This window comes from Cyrtonyx montezumae, unplaced genomic scaffold, assembly GCF_038088225.1.
Source record: "Cyrtonyx montezumae isolate F1298 unplaced genomic scaffold, pur_monq_1.0 scaffold_34, whole genome shotgun sequence".
In the NCBI taxonomy this organism is placed as follows: domain Eukaryota; kingdom Metazoa; phylum Chordata; class Aves; order Galliformes; family Odontophoridae; genus Cyrtonyx; species Cyrtonyx montezumae.
Genome location: NW_027072039.1, coordinates 1,823,561 through 1,838,473, shown reverse-complemented (window position 1 = coordinate 1,838,473; position 14,913 = coordinate 1,823,561). Strand labels below are relative to the sequence as shown.

General features: G+C 42.5%; 1 protein-coding gene across 1 annotated transcript; it reads right to left on the bottom strand.

The window, feature by feature from the left end:
* Positions 1-6,161: 6,161 nt before the first annotated feature.
* Positions 6,162-7,806, bottom strand: ANKRD34B (ankyrin repeat domain 34B). The gene has a single exon (XM_065745210.1). It carries the CDS (start codon positions 7,804-7,806, stop codon positions 6,253-6,255), a length of 1,554 nt encoding a protein of 517 aa, XP_065601282.1. The 3' UTR covers positions 6,162-6,252.
* Positions 7,807-14,913: the final 7,107 nt, after the last annotated feature.

The following is a 14,913-nucleotide window of genomic DNA, read 5'->3' as shown; positions in this document are numbered from 1 at the left end:
TTATGTTGTGCTATTTAGGGATGGAATCATTTGATTCCAGCACCTGGTGCATGTTACCTTTCCTATCAGCAGTGATTATGCGCCGGTAAGGAATGAGAACCCTCTGAGTTCCCTCACAAAGAATCAGGTTTAAAGAAATATTTTTTCATAAATCACATTTATTCAAAGAGCCTCTGTTTTTTTTCTAACCTTATACTCTTGTAGTTCTTGAAATTCTAATTGAAGAGCACTATTGATAGATGTGTTCCAATGTTTGTAGACTTATTCTTGTCTCTTGTTGCTGTAGAATCTGTTGGTTCATGCAGTGTGTCTCTATGGTGCCTAGGTTACTATGTATTAGCTTGCTGTATTCACTGACAGTTTTACCAGGAGTTTTATATACTGGTCTTGTTTGGACCAATGTGCAGATGTAAAATCTCATAAATAAAATCCAAGCCAGGGTGTTGTATCATTTTTTTCCTCTTTGCCTCCCTTCAGGGCTTTGGTGGTTGAGTTTCAGCATGTCTTTGCAGCAGAGTGAGATGTTACCGTCTTGTAGCTGCTCTTACTTCTGACTTGTGTTTTTACTGCAGGGCACTGTAGTTACTGCATTATTTCCCCTTCATTGTGGCTGAAGAAAATATTCTACACTGCAGGTTTTGTAATTGCTGTAGGGCAGCAAGGACCATGTTCCCTTCTGCCACAGCCACTGCCTTCGCTGCCTGATGGTCACTCTTGACATTGCTGAGGCATCACAAGGAGTGGCTTCTTGAGAAAGGATGCTGCAACTTGTGGTAGTGTCAGTCCCCTCAGGGGAAAAAAAGCCCAAACCAGAAATTAATTGCATTGTATCAGCATGCACTTGGGCTCAAAATTTTGGGAATAGCTTGGACTTTATGCAGTCTTATAAGATGCTCACTGCTTGCTCTAAGACCACAGTATTCTTTGAACGTTGTCTAGTCCCAGTTGAACACAAAGTAATGTTTTTTTTTCCTATGTGGTACAAAACCTCTGCATTAATATTAGAAATACACTGCAGTGCTGGAGAGCCACAGATCCTAGAGGTTAAACTTGAAACAGTGGTTTTGACTTCATGCAGATGCTCAGAGTCATCTGGTACTTTCTTAAGCATTTCAGTGTTAACGCTTGTGCTTCCCAAATCCCAGTTTAAGGGGAATTGCATGCTGTCTGCAGCACTCACTGATGATACTTGTGCACTCCAAGGAGCAGGTGAGTAGGGCTGGAGTAAGCCCTGCTCTGAGCTGGGGATGGATAAGGCCCCCAGGCATTCCTCTCAGACTAAGGCTTGGGGGTTCTTTAAGATTTAATGGCACCTTGCACCTTCTACACTGTAAAGACTAGTGGAGAGGACTAACACAGGCACAAAACTAGTTGTAGGGTATTCTGTAATTCCTGTAGTTTGGTGGGTTGTTAGAAATGTGCTTTTTTCTCAGTTGCCTTCTGACAAACACTTGCAAGGAACATGTTCAAGTAAAGCCTTTGTACAAAGTGACTCAGATACTTCTCCCAGTGCCCCCAGTCAGGGCCTCCAGGTTCTGTTATCCATCCTGTTAGATGTAAAAAAAGAGCACACTCCTGGTTTTATAGTGTAAAATGAGAAAAACAGGGACATTCATAGGACGTCTGTGCTCCCTCTCAGTTACCAACATTGCACAAGGAGTCACCCATCAGGTGCCCTTCTGTGAACAACAGGAGCAGTGCAGGATGTGTATTTTTAAATAAGGTCAGTTTCTCTGAAGGAGCATAAGACTTAAGAAGTATTAATAGCCGAGTTATTTATCAGAAATATTAGTCATAAAAATTGGCATTTTGTTCCAGTTCACTCTGCACTGAAGACCCAGGTTTTCTGAAGATGCATCTATATTGGCACTGATCTCTTCGAAGGTACTGCAGCAACAGCAAAACCTGAAACTTTGTGGAAAAAAACTTTGCTGAGAAATACTGTGAAATATTTTAGGGCAAGTATTCTTCCCTCCAACTCTGGATTTTCATTTGAAAGCAGACAAAAGCTCGTCCTCTTAGGAGAACAGTTGCAATGTAGTCAGGATGATTCTTGTGACTATTTAACTCTTCTGCCAGCAACCCGTGCTCCTGCTACACGCACACAACAGTGAGCTACAGTGTCACGGTTTACTCACAAAGGAGTACATTTAATTACAAACACCTGATTTCAGGGAAAAAAAACCAAACAGTTTGAAAGCTTATTAGTTGCATTAGGTGATATGCCTGAATAGGAAGGTGTTATTGAGGGTTGACAAAAGAAACAAACCTCCTTTAGCTGACTTTTAATTTACTAGTTTTCTCATGTAGCTGCTGGAGATGCTGCACTCTGCTCCATAACTGTAAAAAGATAGATAAAAGATGGAAGTGGGAACAATCCCTCCAAACAACCTCCTCCTTAATGCAAAGCCAAAAACAAAAAGAACAAGGAAGGATGTTTTCAAAACTGCACCTTGAACACAGCACATTAAATACAGCCTTGAACACTGTGCAGCGTTTTTTTGTAGTGACTGTTCTTGTATGTAATGAACCGAAGTACGAAATACAGCAGTTCAGTGGATGTGAGGGGAGCACTGCTTTAGTGAGACAATGGCTATTTGCCTAGAAGATGCTTTGCAGTATTGCACAGTACTTTGGAGATGAAAATGAAAGATTAAGGAAAAAAAAAAAACACCTTTGTGAATTCTGAGATCTGCAGAAGTCTTTTGAGGAGATCCAGAACCAGTAATGTCATAGGTAATGCATTCTCAGAGCTGTAATTTACACTGACAGGAATGCTTACTCATGGAAGTATCACTTTACTTCTACGTAGTTGAGTGCAGGGCTATTTAAGGACTGATGCCATTAATTATTTCAGAAGTTTGAGTGGATGGGCTTGCCTAATTTTTCATTACCAGATGTGAAACAGGCTGGATAATCTGCCTGGGTGGGAAGCCACAGTCCTGGAAAGCCAATGAAAAGGTTTCCACCTGTGATGTTTCCTTTATTCATATGCATGAAGAACACCCAAAAGGTCTTCTCTTGTTTTTATATATTTGAGATGGGTGGGGGGGGGGGGAGGTGGGAATCTAACATTATAAATCAAATCTGTTTTTCAGTCTTTGCCTAAGGAAAAGTGGAAAACAGATGGGGTTAAGGCTTTAAAAATGGTAGAAGTCTATCTTCACTTGAATTGAACCAAAATAAACAACTGATAGAGTCTCTCTCACACATTTCTGCATACAAATTCAGCTCTGATTAATTAACTGTTCCAGTTTTCCAGTACAGTACAGCCTGAGGAACACTTAGCAGTGGTGCCTTTGACAGTGACTGAGTATCTCCTAAACAGTGAATAAATGGATGCCTCTATTTCCATGTTTGAATGGGAAAAAAATACATATATTTATGCATCATAACAACAGCAAGAGAACACAGCTGAACTGTTTTTCCTTTTAAGGTCATTTTAACAGTGATGCAACAATAAACGTTCATATTAACTTTTCACATTGCTTCTGCATCAAAATTCAGCATAAAACATTGATAACATGACAGAAAGACCTCTCTCCTCAAGGCATGGGGCATTTTCCTCCATCATCTGAATGCTTTTGAAGTACTATTTAAGGGAGCAGTCCATAAGTTCATACATAACTAATTATAAAACCCACACCCCAGAAATGAGATTTTATACCTTCAGCAAAGGTATCAGGCATAAAATCTTAACATTAGTTGGTATTTTCTTAAAAAAGAAAAGTAATACTTTATTTCTTAAAGACATATTTTTAACTTTTTTAATTTATATTCACTGTGAAATGAACAGGCTAGAATTAAATTTCCATATATACTATAAAAGGATTTCATAACTATAGTGTGTTGCATGCACATTGTTTGCATGGACCAATTTTTAAATGTATGGTTAATAATTTAAGATTGCCTGATGCTATTGCACATAATTTCTGTGCTACAACAAGCTTCCCATGTAATCCTTCTTGTTTTTACCACATACGTGCAGAGGCTGGTCCACTAACATCTCCTGAAATACAGTGCTGTTCTCCAGTCTGAACTGAATGGAAACAAGCTCTCCACAAGCATTGCCATGTCTGCTGGTGGTCAGTAGCATGACACACATCACTTCTGGAGCTGCCTCATTTCTGAATGCTTAATTGTGCAAACTCATGGAACTAAATCCAACCCATTCTTACTCATTCATAAATAAAAAATTTTCAAGGGATGAATAGTCCTTCTCTATCAGATGAACAAGCAATCAAACAAATACCCTACTCCCATTCCCAGCAACATGTTAGTGACTGGAACTGGTTATTTCTGAGCACCCACTGAGGAGTATTTGCACAAGAAACTGAACAAGTGTGACAGCTGTATCCAAGTCAAATCCTGCGCAGGTCACCATGGACCAGGGTGCTTACACATCCCACGTTAGCGGAGCTGTGAGCACTGCAATATTCAAGGCCTCAATTTTTTGCAGAAGAATTAATTTTGACTCTAGTGGGACAGGTTTGCCTCTTTGTTCATTCCGGTTACCTTTGGGAATTTGGACAGAAAGCACATCTCTATAAAGATTTGGTGTCACAGAATCATTTTAAGATTTATATTTCCATATATGAAATTGTCTTACAGGTAGGTCCAGACTAAACAACATCACAGTTACTCATTAGGCAGGAGAACAGAATGAATTTTGATAGAAGCCAAAAGAAGGCAGATAACACCCACAGCATTTTTAGGAAAGGGCACCTCATTTTGGTATACAGAAATTCAGATTATACAGACACCGATATAGTTCTTTCTTTTTTTTTCTTTTTTTTTTTTTATAAATAATGGCAAAAGAGAGCACATCATTAAATACTTCTCAATCTTTAGAAGACAAGTTATTAAATACTAAATGTGATGCCATTAATCAAGCACCTAGAGAATATACACAAATGCAAGATAAATGTTTGCACCCACAAAACACCAAACAGGAAGGAAAAACACATCTTTGATAGGAATGGTTAAAAGTACATATGAATTACCTCAGAGGCAAAGCATGTTTCTGACCTGTAACAAATTCATGCTTTTGCTTCATTAGGCAAGATGAGGTCTTCAGCTCCCAGGTGAATATCCCCATTGTAGGATGTTGTTTTTTTTTGTTTTGTTTTGTTTTGTTTTTTTGTTTTGTTTTTTGTTTTTTTTTGTTTTTGTATGTCTGAGAGCAGGACAGAGCTCATCCTTGCTCTCAGGCAAGGAAAGGTGTGTTGTATCTCCCACCTCCTGTACTTGAGACAAGAGGTAAGGGGGAGAACAAGATTCTGTATGTTCTGGAGACCCATTGGTGTCTGAGAGCCTGAAGCTGCAGAAAGCAACAGAGCCCCATTCTGAAAAGAGCCTCTACCTCCCCCACTCACCCTTGTTTTAAGCAGCAAACCCCAGCAAACAGCTTGAGAAGTCCAAGTTGATGGACATGGCTTCCTGGTGCTGCAAGCAGGGTTTGGTCATTTTACATGAGCAGCAACAGCACCACTCAGGCACTCTTCTGGCCTCATGGCTCAGTGCTAGACTGCTGTCACACCCTGAATGCCCAACTGCAGCTCTCTGGGATCTGCATACCACGCTGATTCCCAGTGGCCACATTAAGCAGATCATCAGCCTTCATCCGAAATTTCCCAAGTGAAGCTATGCATACAATATAGCTGTGTAACATTTGTTTTTCATTTTCAGTCTGTGTATTGTCTGTTTACATACAGTAAAACTACTGAAGCCAGAGGACGTTGCCCTGTGGGCACCCACCACTGCCCACCCTTTAATCACAGGCTCATGCCTAGAGTCTCTGGGTATCACAAAACTCTGATGTCCAGCATCACAGGCAAACGTTCTGAGTTCCCAAATTCCATTTGTACAACTTTTCTGGCTGGAGAAACAGTGTAGTGTTCTAGGAAAACTTGCAAGATAGATAGGTGAACTGCAGCACCTAAGATTCTTCATAGATTCATACTGTTGTGGGTAAGGCTCCAATGCTAAATCTGAAAATATGAGAATATAATAAATATTCCTCAGTCTGTAGAAAGCAACATTAGCATTCAATTAATTATTTAATTAACATTCCATTAATTAATTAGACAGTTAAGTGTGACTTTTGATGTAGTACCTAAGCTATTTAATACATTCTGAGGCTGAGAGCCCTACATCACAGACCTGCCATCTTTTCAGAACTGTATCATTACAGTTAGGTAGAGCAGTGAGTCTGTACATATTGTAAACATTATATAATCCTTCCATCTCCTGTCAAAAATTCACCAATTGCCTGATCTGATCAGTCTGTAACGACTGCCTCCTTAGGAGCATTTTTGTATTTTTGGTCTCGCTAAGGGAAGCAGGTGCTGCTGGTATGAAGTGTTTTTGCCCACAAGAAATCACCCCAGAAACCTTATTTAAGAAATTAATAGCTGGAATTGGAGGCTGTGAATTCACCTTGAGTGGTGGAAGATAACCTGGTCTTGTCTGAGCAATGCTATCCAATAGTAAGGCTCCTGAGCCCCGTCTTTCTAGAAAAGTCCCATTTCTTCTGCTCATGGGAACAGAAGGTGTTTTCTCCAGTAAATCTCTAGAACTTGGAAACAGAGAGTGAGATGAAAAGAGAATCTTCTTCTTTCTTATCGCTGACTTACTGTCTTCTGCAGCAGCAGGATGTAGAGTAGTAGTTAACTGAGAATCAGAGCTGTAATGATTTGCTCCTAAGTTTCTTTTTTTGATAATACTACTTAGGTTTGAAATGAAGCTGATTTCTCCCAAACTAGAATCCTCCTCCTCACCCCTAGGGACTCCACTGGGAAGATGTTTCACTTCACTGTAGCAAGTCTGAGAGTTTTTCTCATCATAAGATAATTTCCTTGATCCATTTTGATCAGCATTTTTCAGTAAGTTAGCAGGGTCTTTTATGTCAATACTATGGTGTCTGGTAATGAACCTCTTTGATGAGGCAATGCCATTAGTTTTAGAAGAGTGCTCTTCTTCTGGAGTTATGTCCTGAAGTTCTCCATGTAAAGAGGAAACCTTACTCTGGTGAAACAATGAAAGAGAGCTCTTTACCCAAGGTTCAGACTGTAGCTGCTGCACATGTGCCAGCCTGGATCCTATGTCTGATGAACTGGAGTTTCTTGGTGAGACTAGCTGAGAATGGTCTGTGCTTCTGGGATGATCCAGATCCTTAAAGCTGAAGAATGTCCTTTTAGTTCCATTTGAGCCTGAAAGTGGGGATGATGATTTCAGTTCTATTTCGGATGGGGAAGTGCAGGCAGCTGGAGAGCAGCATTCCTCAAGGTCTGCAGGAGGCACATTTAAGTACTGTTTTGTTGTCTGCCTACCTGATGGAGACTTGTCTGTTGTGATTATGATTACCTCCTTTCCTCTCGCTCTACAGGCATGGAGAAGAACTTTCAGAGTTTCTCTATCTTCAGACATTATTGCGTACACCAGTGCAGAGCAGTCAGAATGATCTTGTAGGCTTGGGTCAGCTCCACTTTTCAGTAGAAGAGAAACCACTTCAGGCCCCGCTTTTTCTAGACAAGCATGCATCAAGGCTGTCTTCCCAGTCTTGTCCTGGATGTTTGGATCCGCCTTGTTTTCCAGGAGATATTTAACCATCTTTGCCTTGCTGACACTCTGTGAGTCCACATGTTTTGTCCTACAGGCAATCATTAAAGGGGTTTCACCTCTGTTGTTACTCTCATTGATGTAGGCTCCACCTTCCAACAGTAGCCGTGTGAGGCGCAGTCGACTCTGGTAGACAGCTCTGATCAGTGAGTTCCCTTCTGTCGGCACCTCCACGCCCTGGCTCATGGCACCTGTCTTTCACTTACACCGTCCTAGCTGTAGAAAGGAATACCAGATGCTTAACAAAGGCAAGGAGGCCAAAAAAAGAAAAAAAGAAGAAAAAAGAAGGGGAGAAAGATTAGGTGAAGGAGGGGAAAACAAACGAACAAACAAAAAAAAAGATATTCCCATCTCCTAGACTTCAAGAAATACATTAGTTTTTAAAAAACAAAAAATATTTACAGATGCTTAAAACATGGCTGTCACTTTGCTTTCTCTTTATCTCTGCAGCAGTTGTAGCAGTCCTGGTTCTAATCACTGAAAGCAAGAACAAGGTGAACCCTGCAACATTTCTTTTCACTGAGTTCCTGTGAGTACCTGGGCCAGTTCTGTTTTTTTCTTGTAAAATGACAGTGCTAAACACCTACAAATTAGTGAGGAAAAAGCAGATTCCTGGGTCTTAATAAAGAAGAAAAGCACAAGCACACTTAGTTTAACTGAGAATTAACTTTAAATAGTTATGGAATCATAGAACGGCCAGGGTTGGAAAGGACCATGAAGATGATCTAGTTTCAATCCCTCTCACCATGGGTGGGGCTGCCAACCACTACAGCAGGCTGCCTAGAGCCACATCCAGCCTTGCCTCCAATGCCTCCAGTGATGGGGCTGCCATAACCTCTTTGGGCAACCTGTTCCAGTGTGTCATGGCCCTCTTAGTGAAAAACTTCCTCCTAATATCTAACCTATATCTCCCCTGTCTTAGTTTAAAACCATTCCCCCTTGTCCTATCACTATCAACCCATGTAAATAGTTGTTCCCCCTCCTGTTTATACACTCCCTTCAAGAACTGGAAGGCCACAATGAGGTCTCCGCAGAGCCTTCTCTTCTCCAAGCTAAACAAGCCCAGTTCCCTCAACCTTTCCTCATAGGAGAGGTGCTCCAGCCCTGATAATTTTAGTGGCCCTCCTCTGGACCTTCTTCTGGACCATCACCTCCCTCTCCCTGCTGGCCATCCCTTTTTAAATACAGCCCAGAATATAACTGGCCTTCTGGGCTTGTTGACTCATGTCCAACTTCCACCAGGACCCCCAAGTCCTTCTCTGTAGAGCTGCTCTCAAAGATTTCTTCCTCAGTCTGTCAAAATACCTGGGATTACTGTGGCCTAAGTGCAGCACCTTGCACTGGGCTTTGTTGAACCTCATTAGGTTCAGAAAGGCCCAGGGCTGCCCAGGTCCCTCTGGATGGCTTCCTTTTCCTCAAAGTCTATTGACTGTGCCACACAGCTTGGCGTTGCCTGCAAACTTGATGAGGGAGCCCTTGATATCATCATCTATGTCATCAATAAAGATGTTGAAGAGCACTGATCCCAAGACTGGCCCTTGGGGGACACCATTCATGAGTGGCCTCCACCCAGCCAGAACTGCTGATCACAACTCTTTGGCTGCAATCAGACAACCAGATCTTAATCCATTGAACAGTCCATCTTTCAAATCCATCTCTCTCCAATTTAGAGAGAAGGATGTGGTGAGGGACCATGTCAAAGGCTTTGCTGAAGTCCAGGCAGGTGACATCCACCGCCCTTTCCTGGTCCACTGATGCTGTCACTCTGTCATAGAAGGCCACCAGATTGATCAGGCAAGATCTGTCCATGGTGCAGCCATGCAGGCTGTCTCATTTCACCTCTTCATCTCATATGTGCCTTAACATGATAACCAAGAGGATCTGCTCCATGATTTTCCCAGGCACAGAGGTGAGGCTCACCGGCCTGTAGTTCCCCAGGTCTTACTTTCTCCCTTTCTTAAAAATGAGAGTATTACTTCCATTTCTCCAGTCCCCAGGGATTTTACCCAACAGCCATGATTTTTCAGATATGACAGAGTGCAGCTCAGCAACCACATCAGCCATCTCTCTCAGTACCTTGGGATGCATATCATCTGACCCCATGGACTTACATACATTCAGTTTCATGAGGTCTCAGATTTGTTCCTGTAGAGCCCCTTCTTGTTATTTTTCACATTCCTCGCTAAGTTCAGCTTCACCTGTGCCTTGGCTTTCCTGATCTTATCTCTACACATGTGGACAACATCCCAGTATTCTTCCTAGGCTATATAACCCTGCTTCCACTTCCCGTACATCTCTCTCTTTTTCCTCAGTTTAAGCTGCTGGTCCTTGCTCATCCATGCTGGTTACCCACCTTCTCTGCTCAATTTCTTCTGCTGGAAGGGAGGGAGGGAAAGCTCTTGCACTCATAGAAGGGTGTCCTTAAAGAGCTGCCAGCTCAGTTCTGTTCTTATGTCCTCAAGGACAGTTTCCCAGGAATAGCAGGAAGACTAATATGATCTCTTTTTTATAAAAGCAGTAACATTTGCAGAAGCACATTACCTTACTTGCAGTCCTGGGAAGACTCACTAGTCTGAGTACAATAGTACAAATGAAATGATGCCAAAGCTGCTGTGCTTGTTGTGGAGCTGAGAAGAATCCAGTGCCTGGGCGAAAAGCATCAGCTCTAAAAGAAAAAAGGCATTCAACAGTATGAATGAAAGTCGAGAGATTTCATAGGAAAAAAAAATAGGAACTTAATGACATCAACAGTGGCATCAAGTACACTCAGTCATCAAGTCTGCTGATGACATCAAGCTGGGGGTGCAGTGAACACTCCCAAGGGACAGGAAGTCATCAAGAGACCTATCCAAGCTGAGCTGTGGGCTCAGGAGAACCTCATGATGTTCAACAAATCCAAGAGTGAGGTATTGCCTCTGGATCATGGCAACCCCCACTATCAGTACAAGCTGGGGAATGGAAGGATAGAGAACAGCCCTGCCAAAAAAAAACTTGTAGGTACTGGTGGATGGCAAGCTGGACATAAGCCAGCAATGTGCCCTCACAGCCAAGAAAGCCAACCATATCCTGGGCAGCATCAAATGAAGTGCAGCCAGCAGGGTGAGGGAGGTGATTCTGCCCCTCTGCTCTGTGCTGGTGAGACCAGATGTGGAGTCCTCAGCAGAGGAGAAACACAGACCTGTTGGAATGTGTCCAGAGGAGGGACAAAAACTTGACCCGAGGGATGGAACACCTACAAGGACAGGCTGAGAGAGCTGGGGCTATTCATTCTGGCAAAGACTCCAGAGAAACCTGATAGTGGCCTTTCAGTACCTACAGGGAAGGGACAGAAGGAAGAGAGACTTCTTAGTGTGGTCAGCTGTGGTAGGGCAGGGGGAAATGGTTTCAAACTAAGAGGGCAGATTTAGGCTGGATATAAAGAAAAAGTTTGTGTTTTTTTTCTTGTTTGTTTTTAAAGTGAGGGTAGTGAGGCAGTGGAAGAGGTTGCTCAGAGAGGTGGTAGATGCCCCCATCCCTGGAGACACTCAAGGTCAGGGCTCTGAGCACCTGACTAATCTGTAGGTGCTCCTGTTTGTTGAAGGGCTAGTCCAATTGCAGGGCAGTTGGACTAGATGGCCTTTGATTCTAAATTACTTTTTTGTTTAGAGAAAAGTCTTCAGAGACGAAAGAAAAATCAGTATTTAACAACTGGCAGGCAATATAATTTAAAAACAAGATTGGATATTAAATTGTATTTGTTTATCTACAATACATTTCCAGAGAAATCAAAGTGTCAAATTAGTTTAATTGCAAATGAAATGAACATGCTTATTTACTAGGGGACTAACAGTAATATTCTGGTGAATAGCTGAGAAGTAGTAACTTCATTCTGTTTTTCTTCTAAATTGGTGCTTTATGTTGAATTCCAAAGTCATACGACAGTATCAACAGTTTGTTCTAAAAGTTCAAGAAACAGCACCATAAAAGTCAGCTGAAATACACGCGACACTTTTATCTCCGATTTCCACCCCTGCCAAAGGCAGAAGTGCCTTTGTTCAGCTGTAGCTCCTCAGCTACAGAGAGAACAGCAGTGAGCAGGGGCTTCGTATTTCTCTGTTTGTTTCTCATGGAGCAAACAGACCACAGATGAGAACAGGGATGTCACCGTGATACTATCAATTTCTTTCATTGGATTCTGTTCTTCTTTTAAACTTTTTCTCAATAAAACTATATTTTAAAACTAATTGGACTCAAACTTCTTTAATGAATCATTCCATTACAGTGAAGGTTCATGATCCAGTCTGATGATTGTCTCTCTCAGCTCTCATTGATGTACACATCCTTATTACAAAATACGTATTTTTGAGTTGCACAACATTCAAGATTATCATCAAGTCTTTTATTAAAAAAAAAAAAATTGTCCTATTAACTGGTGCATTCAGGTGTCCAGACACAAGTTAAAGAGAAACTTCTTTTAGATAGCACACATGCTGGAGTTCTGACATAGCCTTCCTTCATTTCTGAAATATCTCTAAGTCTGAAAAAAATATAAAATCACTGGTGACTTACCTAAAACTCTTTTCATACCTACCTGCTTGTATTACTTAAGTGAAGGTACACAGCACTAGCAGAAGTCTTTTCATCTACAGAAATGCTTTGTTTTGTTAGAAGAACATTAAATATTGAACAGGCACAGTAAGAGAAGAATGCTACTCAGAGCCATTCAGTAAGAAAAAGAGACTTCTGTTATCTGACCTAATGCAACTACTTGCTTAAAGGCACTGCCTGTACATGCTTCACCTGAACTATGACTGTAAGTGAGGACAGAGTAAGGCTAGCCTAAGTCAATAGCATTTCAATGTCTTGGAGTAGGTTTTCTGCTTGGATGACTGTGTTTTGCCACAGACCTGTTGTAAGGTCAATTTAAGCTCAATTTCTAAATCATTTCTACTTTCTTAATTAAACAGAGATCAGCAGGCTAGAAGAAGCATTATGCCTCATTCACACTATGAACAGACAGCTGTAACAAAAAGCAGGAAAAAGAAAGATGAGGTGCTTGCACACAACTGTGAGCATAGAATCATTAAGGTTGACAAAGGCTGCTAAGATCAACTAGGCCAGATGTCAACCTACCACCAATACTGCCCACCAAATCCCATCCCTAAGTGCTGTACCTATCCTTTCCTTAAATACCTCCAGGGACAGCGACTCCACCACCTCCCTGGGCAGCCCTCTCCAGTGCCTGACCACTCTTTTGGAGAATAAGTTCTTCCTAATATCCAACCTCTTTCAGCACAACTTGAGGCCATCACTATTTCCAGAAGAGGCCTATCCCACCTCACCATAACTTCCTTTCAGGCAGTTGTGGAGGGGAATAAATTTTCCCCAAGCCTCTTCTTCAGACTGAACAATCCCATTTCCCTCAGCTGCTCCACATCAGACTTGTGCTCCAGACACCTCACAGCTTCACTGCCCTCCTCTGAACATGTTCTGGGACCTCCATGTCTTTCTTGTAGCAAAGGGCCCAGAACTGAACACAGTACTTGAGCAGCTTACAGGAAAATGATCACCTCCCTGCTCCTGCTGGCTGCGCTGTTTCTGATATCAAGCTTGGATGCCATTGGTCTTCTTGGCTACATGTTCAACTGAGTGTCAGTGAACACTTTCAGGTCCTTTTCCTCTGCACAGCCTTTCAGACACTCTTCCCTAAGTCTGTAGCATTGCCTGGGGTTGTGTTGCAGGGTCCAACACTTCATCTTGTTGAACTTCCTCTCGGGTCTCAGCCCAGCTATCCAGCCTGTCCAGATCCCTCTGTACACTCAGGGAGAACAACACTACCCCCCAGCTTGGTGTCATCTGCAAATTTATAAGGGTCCAACTCAATTCCTTCAGACAAATCATCAATAAAGATATTAAGTAAGATGGGCCTCAATACCAATCCCCGGGGAACACCACTCATGACCAGTACAAGCTGGACTGAACTCCTTTCACCACCACTCTCTAGGGCCAGCCATCCAGCCAGTTCTTTACTCAGCAAAGAGTGTACATGTCCAAGCCATGGGCTGACAGCTTCTCCAGAATACTGTGCAAGCTGACATCAAAGACTTTGCTGAAGTCCAGTCAGACTACACCAACAACTTTTCCCTCATCCACCGGGTGGGCTACCTGGTCAGAGAAGGAGATGAGACTGGTCAACTAAGTAGGACCTACTTTTCATGAAGCCACACTGGCTGGACTTGATCTCTCAGTTGTCCCACATATGCCACGTAATCTCACTCAAGATGACCTGTTCCTCAACCCTCCTTTGCACTGAGGTCAGGCTGACAGGCCTGTAGTTGCCTAGATTCTCCTTATGACCCTTCTTGCAGATGGAAATCATGCTGGCAAACCTACAGTACCTTCTAACCATTTCTACCTGAAGTGTGGGAGGCTTTATTCTGCTCCCCACTCCAGACTTCCAGGTTGGGGGGCAGAATACCCAGATGATAACTCATCTGACTATTAAAGACACAGGTGTAAAGCAGCCACTGAGAAGCTAACCTTTCCCTTATCCTCAGTGGGCACACTCCCCACCACATCCAGTAAAGAAAGAATGGAGACTCTCATTGGCCACTTACTGTTTGTACATTTGTAAATGTATTTTTCCATTGTCCTTTACCAGTTGCCAGTTTAAGCTCAGCCTTTCTGACCTCCCTGCATTTAGTAGCAGCTTCCTTGTACTCTCCCTGAGTTGCCTGTCCCTTCTTCTACAGGAGGTAAACTCTTCAGTTCCCTATTTAGCTACACCACCTCATCTTACAGCACAGGGGATAGCCCACTCCTGCATCCTTACAACTTCCTTCTTGAGGTGCACCCAGCCTTCCTGGATTTTTTTGCCCTCCAAGACTGACTCCCAAGGGATGGGATGCTGATGGGATGGTGCAAGCACCTGAAGACAGGCAGGATGCAGAATACACTACTGGAAGGAAACTCCTTTTTGATGACTACTTCTACCACATCTACAGCAAGTACACAGACATGTGTGCTCATCTGAGAATAGACCAAGTGCCATCTGTAAGCATCTCTTGCCTTCACAGTGGTGAAGAGGTGACCACAAGACATGTAGCACATGTTCTATGAACCTGGTCTGTCTGCACCTGAAAGGTTACATATCTGTATTAAACAGTACAATGCAGAATATATACTTGAAAGCTAGGTGACATAACCATGATTCCATCTATGGAATCTGTCCATTACAGGAGAATGTGTCATCCCTTACAGGGCCATGTCATCCTAAAATGCTGCTGTGGGAACAAAATGCAGCCAGACTTCTGT